The 25519-nt window shown below is 45.4% G+C and overlaps 1 protein-coding gene across 3 annotated transcripts in view; it reads right to left on the bottom strand.

Annotated features, from left to right (window-relative positions):
• ERBB4 (erb-b2 receptor tyrosine kinase 4) overlaps positions 1 to 25519 on the bottom strand; it is a 532642-nt gene that overhangs the window by 396933 nt on the left and 110190 nt on the right. For all 3 annotated transcript variants that reach the window (XM_087731135.1, XM_087731136.1, XM_087731137.1), the window contains exon 2: positions 7751 to 7902. In XM_087731135.1, coding sequence (XP_087587261.1) covers positions 7751 to 7807 — 57 coding nt within the window. In that variant the 5' untranslated portion in view covers positions 7808 to 7902. The remainder of the gene's footprint in view (positions 1 to 7750; positions 7903 to 25519) is intronic.

Raw genomic sequence — 25519 nt, 5'->3', positions numbered from 1 at the left:
GCTGCGGGAGAGCTGGGGAAGCTCTTGGCCACTGCCAACACAACAAAGGGGGGAACGAAGCTCCAGGTTGGGATCCATCCCCACATCCTCCCAGTTCTGGCGGGGGAGCCTCTCTGAACTTCCCCTACGTGGGTGCGCGCGTGTCAGTGAAGGGCCTGTTGACTCCACCTGCCAGTCACTACACACAGATGTCAGCATGCATTTTACATAGCAAATTGATCACCAGGATGCGGTCACAACGGAATGTAGCCACTCGTGCCTCCAGTGGCTTTGGCAGCACTCCTGAAAGCCAGCTCTGCGGCAAGATGGGACATGGGGAGCAGCTCAGTAACATCCCCAGCAGGCCCAGGATCCCCTGGAAAAGGGCCTCATCTGCAGCTCTCCTCCATTACAACCTCCCCCAAAAAACACTTTCTGGGGGGTCACAGAGCACCTGGCACACACAGAGGCAACGAGCAGCTTTACAGCCCATCCCTCCGCCGAAACAGGAGCCTGCATTTCCGCAGCATGCGACTCTCCTCCTAAACACAAGTGATTATTTCAAACGATATCTTTCGTACGAAGCCACCAAAAATAATTGCTAAATTAATGGGGCAATAGCTAATGTACATATATTTGGTTGCAGCTTGACAAACCCAGCTCGAGGATTAATTGTATATTAATTCTCTTCTATGTTTGTTTTGTAGAAGCTAAAAATTTAATTCAAGAAGAAGAGTATCAGCTTGCAGAGTCTTTAAGTTTCTCTCAGCTGAAAGCAAAGCCCAAACTCCATTGCAGAGCTGATCTGGGCTGCTTGCTGGTAGGGAAAGGATGAGAGGGGAAAGAGAGGTTGCGCAAGTGGGTTTTTCAGTTTATTTTAGGGAGAGGAGGTTGGTGTTGTGTACAGAAGAGAAAGGAGCCTCCTAGCCCAGTTATTTTGCCTGCTGTAATGCCCTGGACAGCTATAAAAATAGAAGAATAGCGCTGGGACGAGTATAAAATCCAAGTCAAAAACTGGCTGTGGGGAACTAGCAAAAGCATTAGCTGCTTGGAGAGATGAAGCTGATGGCTTTGTAAACAACATTGAAAAAGAGGCTGTGCAAGAGCCGGACGGAAACACCTGCGTGGCAAGCGAGGCCACTACAGCAGGGCGAAGAAGAGGTGGGAGGTGGGGACAGGGCTCGGGGTCACCCCATGCTGCCTTGCAGCTCCACCGAGGTCTGGTGGGAGGGAGCAGCCGCCGCAGCGCAAGGGCAGCATGGCAGGCACAGGGCACCTGTCAGCCGCCCAGGATTATTTGCATCCCCAAGCAGGCAAACATGGCCAGGCACAGGGGGAAATCTTGGCAGAAAGGCAGGGAGGGAGGCAGATGGGAGGCTGGAGGCTGCACAGGCAGCTTTTTGCCCGGAAGGGAGGTGTGAGCAGGGTCCCTATGTTGCCACGTTGCACCTACCAGAGGAGATGCACCAGCAGCAGCTGGAGGCTTACACCAAAGAGGCTTCAGCAGAGGCATGAATCAAGCGGTACTGTGTCCTGTATCTACCAAAAATGGGTTGAAACCAGACAGACTGTTGAAAAGGGGCTTTTGAGCATCTGAGGAAGGGAGGCACAGAGGCTAAGGGCAGTCCGTGGAGCTGCAAGGACATACCTGCACGATGGACGCCTGACTGGGACAGCACAGGAAAGCAGACACTGCAGAGACGTGGATGCTCTCTTGTCAGTGTATCACAAAGGGGAAAAGCAACTGAGGCACAAAAATAATGTAACACCTCTAAACACATTTATGCCAGAAAACACTGGATGCCTTTTACTTACCAGTTGGGAGGCTCTGGGAGCGGTGGGGTTGGGATGGAGCTGAGTGAGATTATGTTAGGGACTACATGGCGGGTGATATTTGTCTTCAATAGCAGGGACCAGGCACCAACCACCCAGGCGCTGTCCCACAGATCAAGGGACAAGGGCAATGTGAACACTAATTACCGTAATAGCACCTGGCACTCAGCTACTCACCACGGCTGCAGCATGGGCTGCACATTTCACTACCCACTTCTGAACACACAACAGGTCTGGAAGGCCCCTGTAAATCCGGGCCATTCCTCACCTTGGCAATCAATACTCCCTGGCCATTTTGAGACCAGTTTAAACCGCTGAGATTATTTTAAGCCACTGTTTCTGCAAAAGCAATGGGAAAAAGCAGAAGAGGAGGTGTGGAGGAGAGCTATATCACACATGCTTTTTGCAGTTAACCTCTGCTCCCAATCTACCCTCTGAGTTTGGGATCCAACTTGCTTTAAACACGTCTTGGGTTCATCCAACACAGTTGGCGGCTGATCATGGCCAGCATAAAACATTTTGTCAATGCCAGAAGCATAGCCTGGCATGCTGGTGGCCTCTGGTAACTCACCTAGCACAGCAGCTGCATTTACTGCGTGGATGCCCTAGCCAGGTTTACGCAGTAAGCTGGAGGTGTCCTCCTTCCACCTGGATTTGTGTGGCATGCGCAGTCCCACCCCTCACACCACTGCTGGCACACCATTCTGCTCTTTATGCTTCATTTTCTAACGGGTAAGGTCCACGGGGGGACCAATTACAAATAAATACATACACATATTTGATTTCCAGGTCTGTAATTACCTGGAGGCTGCTTTGCCTCTTGGCAGCCAAGGACAACATGTGCTGGCGAGGCTCTCCTGATGCAACTCACTGTGGGGAAAAATGCTACAGGGCAGCTTTGCCCAGCGAGACCTCCACAAATCCCCATGCTGGTGTAGGGCCAGACCGCAACACTTTCCCCGCACTTCTGGGGACACCCCCCCCCTCCACATAGGCAAAGCCACCTGTAGCCTCTCTTTCTGAGGACTCCTGACAGGGACTACTCCACATCCCGCTCCCTTCTGATGAGCTGGGACCTTATTGAAGCCTGTCACCTAGGAATTAAGATACCATTTTGCTACAGAAGAGGATGCAGAGCTGTGCTGCCAGGGCGTCAGGAGCCATAAGTATCATCATGGTGATCTGCTAAGAAAACTGGACAAGGCAATACCCTTCTGTCTCTGTGCTCCCCTTCCTGACACGTCTGTTCAGACTGCAGGCTCTCTCTCTGCCCATGTCCTCGCCAAGCTCTGCTGCCAGAGCTTTCAGAAGGGTTTGCTTAGACCTGTTTTGCTATAAAAGACCAAAAAGCTCTAACTTAACAAAAAAAGCTCTAACTTTACAAAAAGCTCTACTTATTTTTTTTTTAACCAGAAGCAGCTCTGAATGCCTATGGGCCAGGCAGCATGGTTTGCAACCAACTCTTCCCACGGCTGCTCTGGCAGTCCTCTCCCCTCAGAGGGGCCTGTCTGACTCAGGCTTCCTCCCAGGCTATAACACAACCAGAAGCAAAAATACATAAAGCCCAAATCCCCAGATTCCATCTGCCACAAAGTCTAAACATGATTGTAAAGCAAGTGATAAGTATGGGCTGGCGCAGGTTTTCACCAAGCATGCAGTTATGTATGCTGACAAAGGGAAGATGGGGCTATATGTCTTTGCAATAACTGCAGCGGCTGTAAAGCTGCCCACCACGAAACGCCCACCCTGTTAAATAGCAGGCAGATAGTTGCCAACGATGCCGTGGCTGAGGGGGCTACAGAGGCACTATAGAAGTAAATGAAAAAAGAATTTATAAAGCAGTGGTAGAAAATTTTCAAAGGCTGTTGATTGTGGTTAGAAAAAAGTTTCATAACCATTTGGGAGAGTTATTGCAGGGAACAGCGCAGAACTTTGGTCATGTCTTCAAAAATAAATAATCTGAATTGGTTAAATAAAATCCAGGCGCAAGAAGACAATTTACTGACTGTGAATTGCTAAAAGCCTGGGGATTAGTCAAAGATAACTCTCGTTTACCAAATGTGTTTAACAGAACAAGTGCTTGCAGAAAATTGTTTTGTGGTATACTAATTGTGTATTTTATTTCGAAAATTGAATACGGAGATGCTATTAAGAAATAAGAACTGTCCGCAATACAAACTGTCAGCTTTGCCAAGTGAAACTAAAATAGGTTCTCGCTTCTGAAACCAAACAGTCATTTGCAATATGAACCAGTGCATGATCTGAGCTTTTCTCAAGATTTTTTCTGAAATCCGAACCAGGGAAATAAACCTCAGCTCTAGCCTTGACAAGACTCAAGACATGCAGCAGCTCAACCAGCTTCTCTAGTTTCACGGAACAAGTCCCAGTGCAAAAACCTGGCCTGTGCAATTAGTTGAAGGATGCCGGTGGGTTGGGAAGCAGTGGGAGATGGAGCCCAACCTCTTCTCACCATCACTGCCGACTTGCTGGGCGAGCCTGGACATGCGACAGGAACAAGGGAGCTCTCAGGGCCTCTTTTCCACCCAATTATTTGTCCTGCCCAGTTCAATCATGCTCCTGGAAACAATAAATGCCTTTCCCTACTGCAGCACCTATGCCAGTGGAGAGCCTGCCTTGGCCACGACAGGGAGGTGCTACTCTAGCAGCAATGCGCTGCATTAACCTAAGCCTCATTTCATTGCCGAAGCTTGTGGTGGTGGGACTCCAAAGACTGAATTACCCCAGCATACATTTCCTGTGGGTAGGTTGAGCCTCAGAAGCGTAACAAAGAAAACCAGCTATCAGTCCACAGTCAAAAACACATTGTCTTTCCCAGCACTCAGGCTTGGGCACGTTTTTCCTCCTACCAAGTCCTCCTTTCCTCTGCCAGGACTCCCGTTGTGGCCGCGGTGCGGGGAAGCACCGAGCAGCAGGACCAGAGCTGATTGAGCTGGAGGGTAGCACATGCAGAGAGCACAACTTCACATTGCAATTGCTCACCCTTGTTTTGGCCACCCATGGGAAGCAATATCCAGACTATAACACAACCAGAAGCAAAAATAAAATACGTAAAACAAAAACAGCTGATTTGTACTCCTGTTCTGCACACATTTGAAAATGCTAGGGAAAAAAACACTAGTATATGCAACCCCCTCTTACATGAATGAAGCTCCTCAAAGCCATGCACTTGCTTGCAGGCCTGGAAGTTTAAGTCGCTGAGCATTTCATTCAGGTGATAGGCAGCCCTTTTTAGTCTTAATCAGCAAATATTCAGAGAGCTAACTCATAGACATAAAGCAAATCTACTTAGGGAATAAATGTCTAAATAAATATGAGAGATGGGACACTGATCTTTTAATGTTCCTCTGCAGGGTAAATAAAATTATGGGTTTTTTTCACTTCAATTCATTTATGGTATTAGTTTATTATTGCATGATAAAAAGGCTCAGCATGCCTAGCTTGCTAGGTCTTCCCTCTGTCCTGGAGTGAGAGGCTGCCGGCTCAGCTGAGCACTAACGAGAAGGCAGGTGGGTGGCACAGAAAGCCACAGTACTCATCAGCCAGACATACAGGTAACCCAGGGGTATGTCACCTGCCGTTTGGTGGAGAAAGAGGGCAATTATTGCAACAGAGACCAAGGAAAATTGGAGCAGGCTGGAGGAGCATCATCTTGCACGATGAGTTCACCATATTTAAGTCCGAGAGAGACAAATAGCCTTTCTTTTAGTTATCTCCCATCCGCCACCTTCATTTGGCCATTTAAACCATTTTAAAAATGATAAAACAAGTAATACTGCATAACTAATGAACGTCGAATTATCGGCATAAATATGCCAACATTTATTTATTTATTTGCCTCACCAAGAACATGTTCTCCTCTGTTTGGTTTTCTATTTTAATGACTACAATTTATCATATTAACTAGACTTCCAGTTTGCTGGGTTTTGTTTCAAGTTCTGCTTTTTGCTGAGACATCTGCAAGAGGGCAGTCTCAGGTAAGAGAAGTAATAAAACTAATCAAAAAAGCAACAGTAACTGTCACCAAAAAGCACAAGTGACAAAACCACCATCATTTACTACACAGGGCCCTTCTTTCTTCCTCTCATTTGCTGATTTTACTGGCCAGTTTCCACCAATATTTTACTCTGCTTATGGCAGCTCTCTGCAAGGAATGTTAATTCCCTAATTTCCAAGTAATTTGCTTTCCCTGCCTACCAGCAGACAGCATAAGAAGGAAGAAAAGCCAAAGTGGGAGAACCGTCCATGATGAATTTGAGCCATGCACAATGGCCCAGTCAGGGGTTTCAGGAGGCATCTGAAACTCCAGCAATGCCTGAATCAGTGCGGGGATCCTGCCTGCGCAGGAGGTATCTATCTGCCACTTGTCTAACGCGGTGGCAAACGTTAGTCCAGCTGCACCAAGGCTATATATTTCACAGCACAAGCATATGTGTTTTCCCCACCTGTCACAACTGTGAAATGTATAGATAGCATTTACTTCCTAGGCATTTGTCGCTCCAATTAACAGGCAACCTGTTAGGCCGAGTGCAATTAGCACCCCAAGCTTTACTCCAGCTGTATCTGGTAGCTGAATTTTGCTTGCAGATCTTTTAGCAGACTGGTGTACGCTTTGAATAAATATAGGCCAACGTATAGAGTGGAAATCCTGTGAAATCCCCAACAAATTTAACATGAAGCAAAGCTAAACATGCTGTTAGAGAATCAGCTTTGCCGTTCTTAGAACCCGTAATGGAAAGTTCACATTTTTACAAACTGAAATTGAGCACTAGGTTCACCCGAGACCCGGCAAACCGAACGACTGAGTGTAACACAACCTGACGGGGCTGACTCCTGCCACCCTCTTCCTGCTGCCAGATTTAAACCTGCCACTCCCCCTGCGTGCTTTTTATGAAAATGCCAGTTACATACAGACATGCATCTTGAAACATGACATTAGCATTTTGCAGAAGTATACGCGAGCGATGCCATATGATACGAGCAGTGTAAACCCTTATCTGTGTCATGACTTGACTTTTCTATTGGAGGGTATGACCAGCACAGCCTGCAACCACACTGCCACAGGCTGTCTTTTGTACCATGGCCCTCATACCTATGCACCAGTTTCTTCAATATTGCAGTCACATCACCTGCAGCAGCCTCAGATGCCCATCTGAGCGCACTGGATCACTCCTTTACTTGAAAGATAATTAGTTTTGGAACACCAAATAATGGTGGGCTTAAGTTCTTTTAGTTCTTTTAATTCGGCATTCACCTTTCCCTCCTTGTGGTTGCTAGCACATTAACAGGGAATGCACAAACCACACTGAAATGTTCCTGCACAAACCCCAAAGCATGATATTTAGTCAAAATTTGAAGTAAGGAAGGCTGAGGAAGCACACAACCCAGGCTCCATGGTGGCAGGACAGCCTTCATCTATCACAGACCTCCTCTGGATGCTGGAGATTCAATTAGGCTCATACCTCCAGTCTCATACACGAAGAGGGTTTTATGTTCATTCAGCAATCACCTTTTTTTTCTTTTTTCTTAAACACTCCACAAATGTTGCCCAGAGTTCTTCCCTTGCTTAGTCTATCAACCAGTTCGTATATAGCATTTTATTAGGATTAGCTTCTCCAAGCCTCCAGTCCTTATCTGCATGATTCTCTGACCTTCCTAAACCTTACACTGCCTGCTCCAGACCTGCTGGCAACACACAGCGATAGAGACCTGCAAGGTATCACCTTTCTGCATGGTGACATGGCTTTCTCCCCCAAGTCCTGGATAAACCATGTCACAACAATGACATTGCTCTTGTTCTCTGCACATCTGTGACATTTTATTATCCTCTTACATTGCAGTGGAGCTGGTGGGAAAGAGACCTGCCCTTCTTCAGCCTAGCATCCATGGCTACTTCCCACAAGAAAAGGAGATTGCTTACCCGCAGGAAGGAGAGGTCTCGGTTGTGCTCAATGCTGGTGATTTCCAGGTTGCCCATAACTACCTCACAGTTCTCATAGTACTTGCGCAGGGCCCGATACTGCTGCTCCAGGTCAGAGAGGGAGCTCAGCTTGTTCTCGGTGCCGGCACACACTGCGAGAAACCATAGGACACGCAATCAGAATCAGTACAGAAGAGAGGCACAGGAGCAGAGAAGGAAATAAGGTTTGCATACAGGGATACAGGTAACTAACAAAAACACCCCTGAATCATTCACAGATTGGGTCCTGCAAAAAAACCCAGCACAAGTTACTCGAATAGCAGCAGCAGAGGTGGCAAGGTACAAATATGGTCCATGATAATCTCAGCAATTTAAATATGTCTCTCCAAATGGGATGAAGCGCTGGTACTTACTGCCAAATGTGCAGAAGGGCTGAAAATGCAGAAATGTAGGAAAAATGCAAAACTAGTTGACCCCAGAACCTAAAGGGCCAAACCCAGGTCTCAGCAAAGTCCCCACTAGTCCTGCCAATGACAGAATCGGACACTGAACAGGGATGTGCCAGTCACAGACTAAAGGACATGCGGCTGGAAGGACCCGTGCTTCCAAGCTGACCTGGATAACACAACATTTTCCCTATTCAGCTCATGCTCAGAAGGGTCTGTCAGACAAGCCAAGAGCAACCTGACCAAAAGGCTATACCCAACGTTATTTTCCCCATCACTTTCCTTAAGACTCTAGCTCTTCCCAGCTTTATGCAATTAAATAGGAGAAAGACAACAGCAAAAAACATATTGTGTTTCCACAAGTTACTAGACTGTGATCTGAATGTACAATGGAGATGTGTCAGATGAGTTAGGAGTTCAGTTTCAGACGACGCCCTTTAACATTACACTACTCTGTTCTAAATTTTGAAGTCCGATTCAAAACTACTACAGAATCACAGCTCTGTTCAGTCTATTGCCTTGCTGTGCATCAAGCAATGACAAAAACGAATGCGGAAAAGAAAAACAGAAGCAGCATTTTACAACAGCAGTTTTTCTTGTGGCTCAGCCTACCAGGACAGCAACGCTACTTAAATGGTCAAGTGCGGGGCTGGGCTTTTTTTGCATGCACTTACTTTTTCCGATTACCAGTACCTTGTGGGTTGTTCTTGTCTGTGAGCAAATTAATCTGAATATATCCAAACTTTTGAAACGGGCACTATATTATGCAAAACATGGGCCAGACCAGAACAGCATTTCTGGAGCCAGTCCCACTCCTGCATTAGATCAATACAAACAAAACTCTCCATGACTGGAGGCATAATCAGTAAAATTGGCTAAAAAATGCTCTTTTGAATGATGCGGGTCCTTTTTTTAAATATCAAAAGTAATTAGGTTTTTGAGTACTACTATCATTGACTGTTTACTTACTACATTCCTCCCCCCCTTTAATAGAAATTGCAACAATTCTCATCTCTGTGCTCTGCTGCAGTCTCTCTGCTGCAGAGCAATCTGCTCTTGTGCCAGGGCGATTTGAGCTTCAAGCAGCCTCTTGGCGAAGGGCTTCAGGAGGCAGCCAGAAACCCACGAACAGCTCAAAGTTTTCTCCCAAGGAAGCTCCCTCTGCCCTAAAAATGGCAGCAGAAATCTGTTCCTCCTGAACCGTAACTCCCCACCAGGGAGGGATAGCGGGGGCTGGTTTCATGGCGAACCATTCATGGGATGAAGGTTTATCAGATGATTTTTGGGTTTTGTGTTGCCAGCAGCTAAAAAGCATGGACCAAAGCTGAACAAGCACTACATGGGACTGCTTTTCCATATACGCATTTGGCCTAGATACCAAAAGGAAATATTTTAAGGGATATCATTTTTTTTCTTTCTTTCTACGATCTGGTGGAAGTAAAATTTCAAAGTCCTCACTGAGTTTAAAAACTTGAAGTATTTCAACATATATTCATTATACTGTGTTGCAGAAAAACAAAACTGGTTGGTTTGCTCGGGTTTTAAAATAAAAACTATCACCTTATTTCAAGGCTTAATTTAAAGCACAAACATTCACATTTTGAAAGTTCTCTCATAAAACCTTACCACTTAAAACAGATCTAAACAAGATTTTGTTTATAATATTTTTAATAGCCATTTTTGGGGATTCCCAAGATGGAAAGACATGGTCCCACTGGGACCTGACACAGCTCTGCTGGACTGGGAACACCTGGAAGGATTAACCATTGCTGCTAGGGGATGGCACATCTTTCTTTTGAAATAGAAAGCCCTGTCCTAGTTCATGTTTAAGTTTTATTCAGAACAACCTTGAGATCTGCCATACCAGCATCTCCACCCTTCAGGGAGATGCACGCCTGTCCCTGCCAGAAGACTTCAAAAATGTTTGCTACCTATCACAAAATCAGTTTGTTTGCTTTTTCCTTAAAAACAGCAGCACCTATAACAAGAAGATTGACTATGATTCCAGCCGAATAAGTATTATTCTGTCTTAAGGCTCCCGAGGACTAATAAATAATTTCTGTTCCATTTCACAATCGGTGCTAAGGATCAACATAGCTCAGGAAACAATTCCAGCAGCTCAGCTAATAAAGCTATATACTGCAACACTGGTATTTCATGTTGCGCACCCATTAAACATTTCACGAAAGCTAATTTAGCCATTTGTTGCTGTAAGGAGGCAGAACACCTGGAGCCTGCTCTTCCAAGAGGATTCAACGGGGGTGAAGCCAGCCCAGATGTAAGCTGCGGCTGCACGTTTTATTCGAGTAAGATTAATTTTGTACAACCAAACTATTGCAGTAACTACTCCCAGCTTTTGATATTGCTACAGAAATCAGTTCTTTCGGATGAATAAAATCTTAAAAGCAAATTTAGAAGCAATCACGTTGATCCTTTAAATTTATCTCATAGTAATTCCAAGCGTTTGATTTCTGTCTTAAAAAAAGAAATCCCCTTTGGTCCTTTGTTACACAAAGCATCTCCTTGTCTCAGCTCACACCTGGGCCTCTGCTGCCTGCCTGATAAGCGACAAAGGTACATGTAACCCAGCTCCTCCCAGCCAGCTCTGCCACAATTGGGAAACGAGGGAAAGTCACTGCCCAGCATCAACCCCGCCAACCACTGCATGGCCTAGCTCGGCTTTTGCAGCTCTGTACCATCCTGACAGGTCATCTCACCTCAACAAAAGAAAAGAAATTGGTTACAGATTGCCTCAAATCGAGTTGTATACCAAAAGTGAGACTATCCTACATCAATCGGGGGGTGCAGCAGTGCAGATTTTTTGCCATCAGTATCCAACCAGCAGTGCAGTCAATGCAGAAACAGCACTCAGAGCAGGAGAGAGCCCGGACCTGGGGAATCAGTTGAAGTCCCAAAGCGAACGTGCATATAACCATAGATCATTAATAATCCACTATTATAATAAGCCATTAATCTTTCTGTGTCTCAGCTTTACAGCACAGGGTTTGAACATATACTTTTGATCCACCTAATAATTATGCCAGGTTCAAAATACAAAAGAGAAAACTATGAAAGTATTTAAGAAAAGCAGATTAGATCAATGTATTGCAGGAAAACAGAGCTGGGACAGTACCTCCATCCTTCTCAGAGAGTCCTTTAAAACAGAGATTAGATATGCTGGGGGGGGGGGGGGGGGGATTGGTTGTTTTGGTTTGTTTTTTAAGGCAAAATACAACTAATAGGGTAAAAAGCCATTCCTGCCATGAGGGAGAGATGCTGCTGCCATGTACAATTACAAAGGTGCTCCTGCTTGCCCACACGCCAGGGAGCCAAACCTGGGAGGAACACAGGCCAGAAAGCAGGCTGTGAACTGGTAATTAACAATAAGTTTTATCCCTCCATTTTGAGCCACAGGAGGCAATTCCCAGCTGCTCCAGGGCAAAAATAATTGTTCTGGGTCTGATTTGCCAAAATAGTTAAGAAGCACTGAAGTAACCCTGCGTGAGGTGGGAGCTGAGCAGGGGTCGCTCGGGATGCCCAGTCCCTCGGCTCCCGAGCTCGACGCAGAGCACAAACACATCCCCCTCACCCTCCTGCTCATCTCTGGGAACAGCAACAGGCATCTATGTGTTGTGGCAGCTCTTTAAAATTAAGTGCCAAAACAATACATATTTTCAGGAATGCCCCAGCCGTATATAGGCGTAAACATGAGCACAACGAAATGTATCTCCTTGTCATGCCATGCAAACCCACCATAATCTACATTTCATAAACTCTCTTCAAAGCACTTTGTTGTATATTGTTAGACGCATTATTTTATATAGCCCCAGAAACCAATGATTGGCAAGAAAATAAAGAGTCCGTGTTAAAAGCAGTCCCTGCAGCAGAACCTCTCCTGGTTAATAAAAAAATACTAATTCCTCTGCCTCTAACAGAGGTCAAAAAAGTACCAGCTTAAGATATGCCTCCAGTCTGCAGCTTCTCTACCTGTTGAGCATCTCTTAGCACATATACTCACAACTTGCTCAGGAGGTCTTACAGAGGCGTCTCAATAAGGGGAACCCTTCAGCACCGTTTAAATGCACACCCAGAAAAATCTGATGTCCCCCTACGTTTTCCCAGACAGAAGCCCCAGCGAGCTCTTGACTGACAGCCTGTACCAGGTTACCAGCATGCCATGAAGCTCTCAAACACATCTCTCCACCAACATGTGCTTGGCTCTTCCCTCTCTTTCCACATTCTGGCAACAAACCTTGCAGAGTATGCGTGTGTGCGTGCCCAGGGACACCCACCACCCATGTTATCCTGAAGCTGAAGGATGTGCACCTTCCCGTCTGAGAAGCCCCAAACCAGCGGTGACGGCGACCATCCAGGCTGCCAGCCCATGGCTGCTTCTCATCTACACCCGAAACGTGGGCGATTTCAGGTGGGTGCTGGGGCAGAGCACTGCTTGGCCATCACAAAAGTGGATTTCAGGCATTACTCACATTCACACTTCAAATTCAGTTGTTTACTTATTGCCAGCTACCTAAAGTGACAGAGAAGAGCTTCAGCTCCTAATGGCCCCAATTACAGCCGTAATAATCATCTGTATTGAATTGAATTTATGTTTTTCATCAATATTTATGCACATGACTTGGAAATTAATTTCCCATTGACATTTTTTTCATAACAAAGCCAAATCATTTGGATGCTCACTCAAAGGCAGCAAATAGTGGAGGCATTTAAAAATGTCCTTTAGCTGCTGCTTTTTAGGCCATTATTTTGCTCTGCTCTGTTGATGATAAATCTATACGTTAAATTAAGAAATCACATTTCACTCAATCTAGTTCTGTTTCTTGTAATACTAATGGATTTTATAATCCTCCCAGCTCAACAGATGAACTAACTTTTGGAAGAAGGTTAACTTGTTTCATTTCTTATTCAACCCCTCTCCGGATCTGCCTACATTTGGAGTTATCCAGGAAGAGTGAATCCCATCATCTCCGGCATGGTCACCCCTGCCTGAAATACCGGTGTCTTGCTCCTCTCCCAAAGCACCTTCGGCGAAGCAGCGATGAGGCATCCTCGTTGCTAACTCCAAGGAAGTTATCTCGAGCATCTGGATATATTCTTTTGAATCATAAAACATTTTTTATCATCTCTTTGGCAAGGACACGGGAGAGCGGCACATTCAGCCTCTGCCTGAACACAGCACAACCCCCCTTTGCTTGTCAAGCGGGCCAAAAACACAAGAGAAGGCTCAAACTCTTGGACTCACTGGTTTCAGGAGCGTGCTTATGAAAAGAGAATTGCACATTCCTTCATCCCAGTCAGGACCAGCCCAACAACAGTCAGCACCTCTTTCTAACACATTCTTTTCCTGTACTTCCCACTCATTTACTTAATTAGCTATATTTTTACAGACAATGCCATCATCAGGGTTTCTTGAAAGGCGGCTAACATAACTGTTTATTAATAATTGCAAACACTCGTGGCAATTTGTTAAGGCCCCCACATGGGGGGAAATACTTGAGCCCCTTAAGGAACAACTAATTACCAGCAGTGCCGCAGCAGTCCCCATTCATTTCATTATGCTCCATGCTCTCAGCAACAGCCTGGGCACCCTATCATGTACGCGCACAGAAGAAGGGGTAAACACACTTTTAATCCTTTCATTATTATTTTACAGCTCTCCTTGAATGAGCTGCAAAAGCCCCGAATGTTCTTGCAATTAGGCACATTCTAACGAAAGGAGGGACCGCCTGCACTTAGAGTCTTGCAGATTTCTCCCGGGAGAAGGCAAAACACTCCTTGAGGTCACCAGCCATTTTCCTGTAAACCCGGTGTTTTTGGAGAGCGTTTTAAAATTAGAGGCTTGCTTTCACTAGGTGAGAGACTGTAATGAAGGCAAACGTAGTTTTCTCTGCACTCCTAATTAAAAGCTCAGCTGGCACAAGTGTTTTCCTTCCGTGAGATCTGCTCTACGCTAGAAAATTCTCATCCCATTTGAATCCAGTTGCATGAAATCAACCCAACTGCCACGAACCCCTGGACAGCCGGATGGCCAGGAGAGGAGAAGCTCAGCATTGCCATCCAGCCGCCGTTCAGTCCGTCAGTGTCACGGGGATGAGGTGACACAGTACGGGCTGGCCCACAGCAGCTGCGAGCCATGCCATCACGGCTTTAATCCCTTACACTTGCACGCAAACAGCCCAGAAACACAAGCCTAGGAGTGCTATTATTTATTTTGATTTCCAAGTTAAGCTCTCCACAACTGCTAAATAAAGTCAAATAAAAAAAAAAAATTAACTGTAATTTTCATCCAGACTTTAATCTGCAATGCTAAAAGGACACTCTGAAGCACTTCTACAGCTTTTCTTCTCTTTGCACGGAGAAGAGGCCCCCGCATTGATAGCACCAGGGACCAAAAGCATTAATTCCCTGAAATTTGCTCGCTAAACCCCCAAATATAATTTCATATGCCATTGTAAAAGCTTCCCAGCACTTCCAGAAGAGTTGCAGGAATGTGTTTTATCAGGGTGGTACCACCTCCAGTAGAGGCTCGTTAGATGCCACCTACACAGGGAAGATCTTTCCCAATTTTATGAACAGGAACACAAATAGGCACAGTAAAGACTGACAGCAAAGTCATCAAGAAGGATTAGTTACGTGTGATAACACTTTCCTGAGCTGATGGCACCCTCTCCTTGCACCAAGCTCCCTAAAAATCTGTTTGGTGATGCTACACAGCATATTTTACCGATGTAGCACTCCTGTTCATAACAACCAAAAAACAGGATCAAAATGTTGACTGGATTTATACTAAAACATTTCAAGGATAATTGCCTGTGCCGACCATGTCAAGCCATTGTCATCTGCTTGCGTTATGCCAATATTTCCAGCACTGTTTCTCTTTTAGTTTCCTCACATATATATTATGATACAGCAACTGGAAAGAACAAAATGGGAAAAATGTACTGCAGGACCTATATCACACAGCTACCACTAAAAAAAAAGCAGAAATTAATACAAGAGGCTTTGCCAATGGTTCTTCCCCCCGCAAACCCTTTGTACCAAATTATTTTCTCTGGGTACTTCTCCTTCCCTTTTTCTCCCTACTCTTCACAGACCACACACACACACTTTCTTTCCTCGTTTCATTCTATTTTGAGGGTAAATAGTTGCTTCTTAACTATAATGTAGGTACCGGACTTGACAAGCAATTAAAGCAAACAATTTCCACTCATCTAACTTTGCCAAATTAGTCATCTGCCATCTGCTCTATCATCTGGCTCTCCTTGAGGTCTTGCTGTGAATCTGGAAGCGCTCACTCCGACAAGGAGGCAGCGGATAAGCCTCCAAGCTGGCGGGGAACCTGAGGGACGGAGGTGACACAGGGGTGACATGTGGCCCCACGCCACTCACTGCCACCCTCATCGTGCCAGCTCCAAGGAGGTGCTCGCTGTCTCTGGTGGTCAAACTGGCATTACCGGCACGCAAGTTACGATAGAAAAGCATTTGAAATTAAAGATTTCTTTTACGGCCACTTATATGGCATGGTAGCTTAGGAGGAGTGTGGGATTTTCTTACTGGATTCAGAACACAAAAAATAACTTATTTTATCGAAATGTCTTCAGCATTTACAATTTAGTTCCTAATGACGTATATAACCTAAACAAGCAATTAGTAGACATTACCTAAGAAAGATTTGAGTAGTCTCTACTTCCAGCACCTGGCTTAGTTCAGGTAAGGTCTCGTTTTGAGACAGCGAAAACGTTTTCAAATAGCCCTGAAATACAATGCCAGTCTCCTCTGCCCTCCAACTTCCAAGCACTGGCGGGACCTTTCTCTATTACCAGGTTTCCAGTTTGGGCTCCTTACTGGGTTTCCCAGTACGATCAAGCATATCACCAGCACCCCTTTTCCAACTGACCAACACCTCCTCCCCGAGGAAATTAAACACCACTCCAGAGTGCCAGTTAGTCCACACAAATTTTGGTGTTGCTCTGAACCATCACATGGAGGAATGGCTTTCCCTGCTGTTGTTCAAGACCATTACAGACCGCCTATTCCTCCGCTAGTCTCCAGTTCAGCCACTTGAGCGCAGCACCCAAAATTAAGCTTGTGAATCTAACTCTTAATGCCACGAACCAAAATCCTTCCTTACAGTACCAAAGCACAGACCATCACCAATGCCTTCTAAGATTAATGAGTCTGCAGATAAACAATCATGAGTAATACAAGGCCACATGTTCTTGGGCAGCTATACATAAAGCGAAATGCCAAGCTGAAGGCCTAAAAGTTTGCAAATATTGCTCTCCCCACTTTCCAACCCTCACCCTTCCCAAGTCTTACTTGAACACAGCGGTAACAGTTCATCCAAGCTGTTTCCCTCCATCACTGCATCACAGTGTATCCTGGCTCTCTTCCAAGGGAAAGTGGTGGAAATCTCTACAGGTCTCAGCAGTAGGAAGGATTTGGGTTGCTTTTTCAATGCCAGAGAAAGGAGTGGGGGGAAGATAATGGAGCACAAACCACAAGCACCAGGTGAACACACGCACAGGTGGGAGCGAGGGGAGCGGGGGGGGCCAGGCACTTGGACCGGGTTTTGTACGTGTGCCTTCAACACAAATCAATTTAGCGAGGGATGCCAATAACATCTGCTGTGAGGCTGGCCCAAAATCATTTCCCAGCTCACAAACCAGGCTGCTTTGCTGGGGACAAAAAGGGCTCCTTCCCGCCATGCAGTGCTCTCCTGGGGGCCCGGGGCTGCTCAGCTTGCACGGAGCATTGCCACGGTGCTGCGGCAATGACCACCTTCCCCAGCAGCTCCTGCCACTCCACCAGGACTCACACGGCTCCACGACAGCCAGGGGCCTTCGCCTGCCCGCCTTCCTTTCTTTTTTTTCCTTCCCCAGAGGGCCCCTGAATACTGCAAGCATTCACTCAACTTAAATGCATTTTAATTAACATTGTACAAACACACCGAGTTTGTGCGTGCACAAGGGAGTGCATTCATTCAGCTTCTGCCTGATTCTCAGCCTGAGAAATCCAGCGGGAGCATTGGCAGCTGCTGCGATGGGAACAGGATTGCAGTCTTCGCTGCCTGTCCAATATATAAAATACACTTGGCAAAATGTGCACAAGCCCTCAGATCCTACTTACTATTATTTAAGCACCATTTATGTAAAACATACAGCTCAGACAAGGTAGGTGGGACAGGTGCTTTTATATCTGCTAATGTAAGTGTGGGTAATTAGTCACCACTAAAGCACACAGGAACCATTGCGTCGTTACAGGGTAAGCATAAGTCACTTACAACATTAAAAAAAAAAAAAAAAAAAAAGGTATTTCCCCGAGATCTCCCACAGAAATTTTTTCTCACACTACATTAGTAATCATCACATAACCCAAATACCACCTAATAAAATGATTAAAATAATTATGACATTTAAACAAATAAAGAAATGGACTGCTTTGGAGAGAACAACCTCCCCAAATTCTGGCAACCCTGCAAGACATAACTGCAGTGGGCCTTAAAGAAAAAGTCTCTGGAAAAAATATTTGTGAAATAAAGAAAACCAGCATCTCATGGGGGGCACCTGAGATGGCCATGCCAGGGTTAAGGTGTCCCCAATCAACCAGGCAAGAGCAAATGCAACATTTTGGAGCTGCTTTGCCCAGCTGCTTCAAGGTGACTGTGCAATGCAGGGGAACGTGATTAAAGAAACTACCCTATTTTAGTCAATATGCATAGGTCTATTAAGTTGAAACTGCATGCAGTTTATTTTTCATTGATGAAAATAACAGGCTCTCAAGCAACACGATAACCTTGTCAAGCAGACGGGAGAATTCAGCTCGTGTAAGACAGCTGAAATGGTAATTATTTAAACTTGGAAGTACTGCAGATGAGGGGAATGGCACTGCAGTTGCAGGGAGAGGCAGTGGCTCAGCTGAGGCAGGCCGGGCCCGTGGGGTGGACGCCACACTTCGTCTGGAGCCAAAACACGCTGGACCTGGGAACAGGGACCATGTCCGGAGGTCTGTGGCTGTCACATACATTAAGGTCATCAAGTCAAAGAATTAATCTAAAGTGCTGTCTTACACAAGCCTTCCTTAAACCGATGGTTTTATGTTCCTAATTGCCCGTGGCTAAACAAAGTAATAAAACCCATATGTTATTAAACCAAGTGCTTTCAGATATCAGTTTATAGGGAGGAAAAACAAACTTTCAATAAGTAAAATCTATACAAGAACCTTTTTACTTCTATGCGCTATGTATAAAAACACACAACCTAATCCTAAGCTAGTATCACCTGCCACAGACAATCCTTCATCTGTTGTAGTTCATGCACGTTTCACACAAACAGCTTCATAGAGGTTGCTGAGCACGTACAGCATTGCTGCCGGGCACGCTCAGGAGTGGAGGAGCACACGAACACCAAACTCCCACCTTCTCAAACCTGCATGTTTTAAACCAAGTCCTGGATTGCACAATTTAAATTAAACATAATAAAAATAAAACGCTAAATAAAATCAGCCTATCCTTCACACATGCTAAGCACCCAATAAATTCTTCCATGTAACGCCAATAAATTTTTCCACGTAACACCATACCTCTACCGCTGAGATGTTTTTCCTGTTGTTAAGAAAGTAAAGGGACTACTTTTTAACCTCACTGAGACTGCTAGCATAGGCTGCTATTAAATCTGCACTAAGGGGACAGATGAAGGACTTGTATTTGAGTTGATGACCTGACTGTATATGAGCAGTATATTCAGGGCAAACACCGGCAGTGCTGAAGTTTCTACCTATTTTACCTGGGAAGCGAGGACTGCATGTCCATGTTTGATGAGCTGCTTGGTTTGTCTCATTGATGCTCTAAAAATGAGCAAACTGGCAGCTGAAATCACAGACTGACTTGCACCTCTTCATACAATGCCTACTGAGCCTTTGTAAACAGTTTCACTTTCCAAGGCTGCAAGGGGGGATGGGGGGAGTCAAAGTTGCTGTGAAATTGCACCTCAAATGCACTTCCCCTGCAGTCGAATCTGGCAAAGCGACTTCAAAAACTCTAATTGTTTTCCTCGCCCAACCTATTGCTGTGCTGGACTAACCTAAGGCATATTTATTTGTTATTTTTTATTTCACATACTTTCAGAAATCATCCCAAAAGGTAAGTTGTAAGTAACTATACTTGTCGAAATCGTGTATTATGAATTCTTTATAGATCAGTTTGCTCAAATATGCTGCCTGCGAATATTGTCTGTTCTTTCTGTTGGGCTTTTTAAAATGCAATCCATATATATTTTATAAATGTTTGGGTTTATTCCTGCCCCCCTGCCCCAGAGACTGCCCTTAAACTTCTGTCCATTGATTGTGACGGCATCAATTTGTAAAGGTCAACAGAAAGCTTCTCTGACAGCTGAACTCAGAAAGCAATTTTTAAATGAGCTGTTTCTCTTCCTCTACAAAGCAAGACGCCAACAAAATCAAAACCCAAGGTCTTTATTTCACTGGCCTGACCAGTGGCTTTGATAGGTTTTGGATCTCTGATGGCCGCTGAACACCCCTTGGAAATCTGAGCTTGTTTGAGGGTCTTAAAAAATAACAACATGTGAAAAAGCAGGTTTACGAAGAGAAAGAGAAGAAAAAGGCTTATGAAAAGAACAACATCAATTTGCTGCTCCTCTGAAAACCTCTGGAGACCTCAGGTAACACAGCTCCCAGGGATCGCCACACAAATGTTACCACTGTGGGGGTTTGGCCTCATGCATCCTTTTAGCATACATCAATAACTTACATTTTGCACTAAAAAAACCCACAACCAGCTAGCTAGTCAATGAACAGACTATGTCAACTTATTTTGATGCTTGCTTCAGATTTGTACTGAGAGAACAGGTTATTTTGTCTGGGGTTGTGATCAAAAGCCTCTTCAAAAGGCTTCTGCCCTTTCCCCCCATCCCACAGTTTACTGAATATCTCAAATTCATAACCGTTGAAAGTAGGGCTGCACAATTTATAGCACTGTTATACATGAAGAAAACCTGCTATAAATCAAAGAAAACAGTTATATAAATGAGCATAAAAGTGCAGGGAAATGTCACAAGATAGCAATAAAGTATCTTCCAAATGGTAAATCCCAGGAGCAGAAGCACCATTAGTTTTGAATCCTCCACTCGGCAACAGCAGGACTGGTTTATCACTGGAGTAATCAGCAGTGGAGCCTGCCTCCCTTACTAACTGTGGATTCAGGCAAAACTGCACACCCTTGGTGGGGAATCAGGGAAGGCAGAAGGAAGCAGAGACAGCGAATGCACATCTGCACTTGCACCATCACATAAAACGGTCAGAAGTAACACCACGATCCCACAGGCTTTCCCCTGCTTCTAACTCTACGTGGAACACAGGAGCACATCGCATGTAGTTATTCTCACATATATACACATAAACGTATGTATATAAAATATAGTTGGTCTTTTTGGAGCCTGGGGTGGCTATTTTGTTGGCCCTTTTTCACTGAAATACAGAAATCATGGAGAGCTGATTCTTGTTTTTCCTGCAAGAAGAGAGGTGCCCACGCCACGGTGGCCAGCCAGGTCTCCTCTGCAGACGTTGCAAAGAAAGCGCTGTAGCAAAAAGACAGCAATACAGAACGGGCACAAACCTTGCCTGGGGAACGAACTGCCCAAATCTACCAGTCAGACCTCCCCCAGGTATCAAGGAGGCTATGGCGAATACGGCAGTCCTGGGAGGAAGTCATAAGAGACTCTGGAAGAGCAAGGCAAGGGGTTTAACCCAGCAAACGGCCATAAAGCCTTTCACCAGCTTCCCTTAGCTGGGTCTCAGGCTGCTATCTGATATTTGGTTATTTTTCTGCAAACTCTACCAGCAGAAGAATGGACATGTAACAGCAAAGCGCCAAGGAATTTGTTGGGATGAAGGAAAGGCAATGCCTTGTACAACACCAGAGCTGCCCCGGGAACAGTGGCGGCAGCACCGGGAGGATCCGTGGACAGATTAAAGCTTCGGCCAGTAGCATAGAGAGAGGATGGCAGGAGACAGCGTGGTAAAAGACGAGACCAAGCGTGGTAAAGACGACTCCCACCCCGACCACCTGTGAGGCTTCTCCAAGAGATTCCCTTTCCATGCTGCTTGCTCCAGTGAGGCTACACCTGAGCAATCTGGAGCAACCAGCAGCTTGCGCCCTTGGGCTTATTTCTTATGTCTGTGCACAAGCCACTCCCTGATCCTTTTCAACTCAGAAAATTCCCAAGACTATTCCTGACCTCTTAAGAGGACATTTATGTGCACCTTAATCCTGCAAGTGGTAACCATTAGCTCACTGCTAAAATAACATGTCCCAGTGATGTGCCAGAATAATCTGTTTTCTGGTTCTTAACCCAAGGCAAGCGGAAAAAAAGGAAAAGACACAGCAGATGGCTGGTTGCTTTTTTCGAAGACATGGATGACATATTCCCACAGACCAAAAGCAGCTTCATATTCCTGCCTCTCCCAAGAAGATGACAGCACTTCTGCCCAAAGACATCCCCACCTGATTTTATTTTCATAAACAAACACCAAGCAAAGCGGATGAATGACAGGTGCCTTGCTCCTTGTCACCGCGCAGAAAGCAACAGGCACATTATTAGCAGCCTCATTAAGAAGAAAAGGCCAAGAAGCAATTTTCCTAACGCAAGCCCTCTGCGAGGATGCTGCTCCCGGGGTCCCCATTTCATTAATACCTTCCTCTTGCTCACTCCACTTGCTGATCTGGTCCAGTTGAACCTGGGAAATAGGAGGGAGGCGGGAGGGGAAGCCCCGGCGGGGGGCACAGGGCACCCAGCATGTGATCCTGGCAAAACCTTGTGCCGGGGGCTTTGGCCGCGGCCGCGTGCTTAAGTGATGCAGGAGCACGTGTGGCCGGGGCGGCTCAGTGCAAATTTACCCATTGCAAAACGTCCTTGAAGCTGCCTGCCTGTGACGAGTAAATGGCAGCGAAGGTCAGTGAAGCTAATTTGACAGTAACCAGCCTGGGCCTGCACCACTTGCTGATACAGTGGCCCCGTTCTAAAAAACACCCACCCCCACCCCAAAACCATCTCACAGGATGCAGAGAAGTTCCCAGGAGCAGGGCTTGTTTTCCCTGCTTAATACTGTGCTTACTAAATGCATTCGCTTTTTATCACAACCACAAAAAAAAAGCGCAACCCAGCTAGGACTGCTAGGAACAGCTTAATTAATAACAATTAGCCACAGCACAATTGTGATTCAGGTGGCGTTTTGGAGCATGAAGGAGAAACTTGACACTTTTGCTTGTGTGCACGGACATAAGAAATCCCAGGCAAAGTTAATGGAAACTGAGCGGCTGAGCGATGCTGAAATTCAAATGTACTGTAAAATTACTAAATTATTTCAATGTCACAGGAAGGCGTCGCGCTACTTCCAGGATTATTAGCCCTTGCAGAGTTTTAATAATATTTGGTCAAACACCTCAGGAGCGCATCACTGGGATATTATAAAATCACTAGGATAATATAAAATATTTTCGGGGCGGGGGGAGAAATCCTTGTTCACAGCAAAGGGGAAGTGCCAGCCCTACGCTCCCTGAAGCCACCCGGTCCCTGCCTGGCAGCGGGTGCCCCGGAGGGGGCCTAGCGGTCCCCTCCTCATTGAGGAGAAGGGGAAGGACACTTTATGAAATTGCACTTGTCTAAAGTGGTCGAAACACCTGCCAGTCACAGCAGGTTTATTGGCTGTGCTCCCCGCAAGGGGGGCTGCATCTGAGTGCCTCCGCCTTAATTAGTGTCACCGCAGTCAGATGCAATTTGTGTTTAAATATACATGGGGAATATGAAGACAGTCCCAGCAACTACTTTCAAACAAGAGGAAAAAGGTGGAGGCTTCAAAGCTTTTTGTTGGAGAACAAGGTAAATTCTTAGCTGGAGAATGAGTGGACCCTGCTATTAACAGAGAGTATTTCCTGGCTCCTGGAGGGGCAGCAACAGCTGGCTTCATCTTATTAAAAATAAAAAAAAAACAAACAAAAGGATAAAGTGACCCTACAGGATCAAGTTCTGAAAGCATGAAAAAGCACAGAAACACACATTCAGTTAGCATGCTAAACGGGAGCACACAAAGGGCATTTGTGCAAGACATGCTAGGCAGCTCCAGGTATGCTTTGTGAAACTCTGAAAACTGCACACCCGTGCTGAGATTGGTTTTCACAAGGCTTCTCACAGCTTTGCATGGAGCCATCACCCTGATCTCAGAGAAATAAATGTCCTGTACGGACCAGTAAAGTACATGTCTTTTCTGGCAAAAGAGAACATACTGTAGCCATCTTGCAGGCAGAGGGAATTGCAGGTGGCAATGTCTGGCCAGGAGGGAATATGTTTGGAGGTTGTTGTGATACAGGTGTGATGCAGCTAGAAAACCAAGTGTTTCAGGCTCCTTACCAACAGTAAAAATGGCATTTTCTAAAATAGGTAGACCGAGAACATGTGGGCTAAAACTGGAAATGAAGGAGGGCAGCCCCTGCCCCAAAGCCATGCAACAAATCCTACCTCAGCAGAACACTACCTCCCAGGAGAAAACTATCATATGCTCAGTAACATATACTTTCCTTACATTTTGAAAAACTCTTAAGCCATATTGTTGTAAAAATGTGCCTCAATGTATGAAAACTGTTCCAGGGCTTCTACCAGAGCCTGCAGATAGATGGGCCAAAAATATGCCTCCCAGCAGCATGAATCCATCCTACTTGTCCCCAGCATCACCATCCCAAGAGCATGCAGCTGGCTTCATGTCACTGGTGCTACCTAACGTTCAGCAGCCAAGGAAACAAAGATCACCACGTCATGAACTTACCAGCTTATCTCTGCACCTCCTTTTGTCACACACAGCTAGAGCATGGCACTAGATTTTTATTTTCTGTTAGCTCTCTGCAAGATCCCTCATTTTGCCATGAAAAATTCCCATCAAACTTAAGTTTGACAAAATATATCATCAAGAGAACTGGTTGGGCATCAGTCTCCTTCCCGCTGGTAGTGCTGGATGAGAAAAAACAGTGTCTGATAAACAGCTTTGGATCCTGTTGTGTTCCCTACATCCGGGTGAAAGGTCTGTGGCTCTCCACACCCAAGGAAAGGAGACAGTAGAAGAAAAATATACCTTACAGATCATTTAGACTTAGAGAAAACTTAAGAAAACCTCTCAGGCACCCCTCAAACTCAAACCAAGGCCTTCTGTGAACATACTACTTGCATGTCCGTAGTCATTAATGCAGGTGATATTCCTGCTTAAGAACAGCATCGCTTTCGGTTTAGCTGCCTTGCTTGTCCTCAAACATGTTCCTTCCCCAGGAACTTTAGTTGGGCTTGAACCTGAAACTAATTGTCCCTGTAGATTTGGTTCTTAATGCAACAAACCTAAGTTCAAAATCGGATTTAACACTTGCTCAGTTTTAGCCTGATGTGCTTCTTCCCAACAGAGATTACAACTGTTTGTCATTTAAAATATGGTGGTCCTACCCCTCCTGAAAGGCCGCAGAAATCACCCAATGGCTCTGCAAATTTGCCATCGGGGAACTACAGGCGTTTCCTGAAATTAATGGTTCTCTATTACCCTTGCCTCTAGATGAAGGGAGGCAAATCTTTTCCACTGGGCTTGGAGATAGTGGGAAGTACCACCCAGAAAAATATAGGGCCTGGCAAACCCACCTGAGAGTAGCACCCCAGCCCGGAGGTGAAGGGGATGCACCTGGCTCACCTGGGAACAGGATACTCATCCCCTGCTTGAGCAGAAAACACTGCCTTAAGTCAGACACGTACTGCACTGAATCCTTCCTCTCCCTCTCCCCTTTGCTATCGCTGGGGCTATATGATTAATATCACATCAAATTTGTCTTTGTACAATATCCCACCAATCTTTCTTTGTGTAATGTTCGCTTTACATCAGGTGACAGTTTTAGTGATTCCTCCTTTATTTGCATGTCCCCTTGAAGAAGCTTCATTTCTCCTTCTAATCAAGTCATTAATTTTCACGAAAATCGTTCTCACCCTGAGATGGCTGGATTCTAATTTGTCTCTGTCACACAAATGAGAAGTATCACCTCATTGCCATGCTGTGATATTCTCCACATACCTGTACTTGAGTAGGAAAAGCACCCAAGATTATTTTTCCACAGCCATAACTGCTTTTTTCTGTGGCAGTTTGATTCTATCATGATCCTTCCTTCAGGTACTTTGTAGTAATATTATACAGCTGCTTGCTTTTTATTTCAAAGCAGATCTTGTTCATGATTTTTTTGTAATGGGAGAAGTGGAAATGACGGTGCCAA

This window comes from Nipponia nippon, unplaced genomic scaffold, assembly GCF_047370975.1.
Source record: "Nipponia nippon isolate SJK-2023a ecotype South Korea unplaced genomic scaffold, ASM4737097v1 scaffold_5, whole genome shotgun sequence".
Classification (NCBI taxonomy): domain Eukaryota; kingdom Metazoa; phylum Chordata; class Aves; order Pelecaniformes; family Threskiornithidae; genus Nipponia; species Nipponia nippon.
Note: the sequence above shows the minus strand (reverse complement) of the source record. Positions and strands in the feature narration are given on the sequence as shown.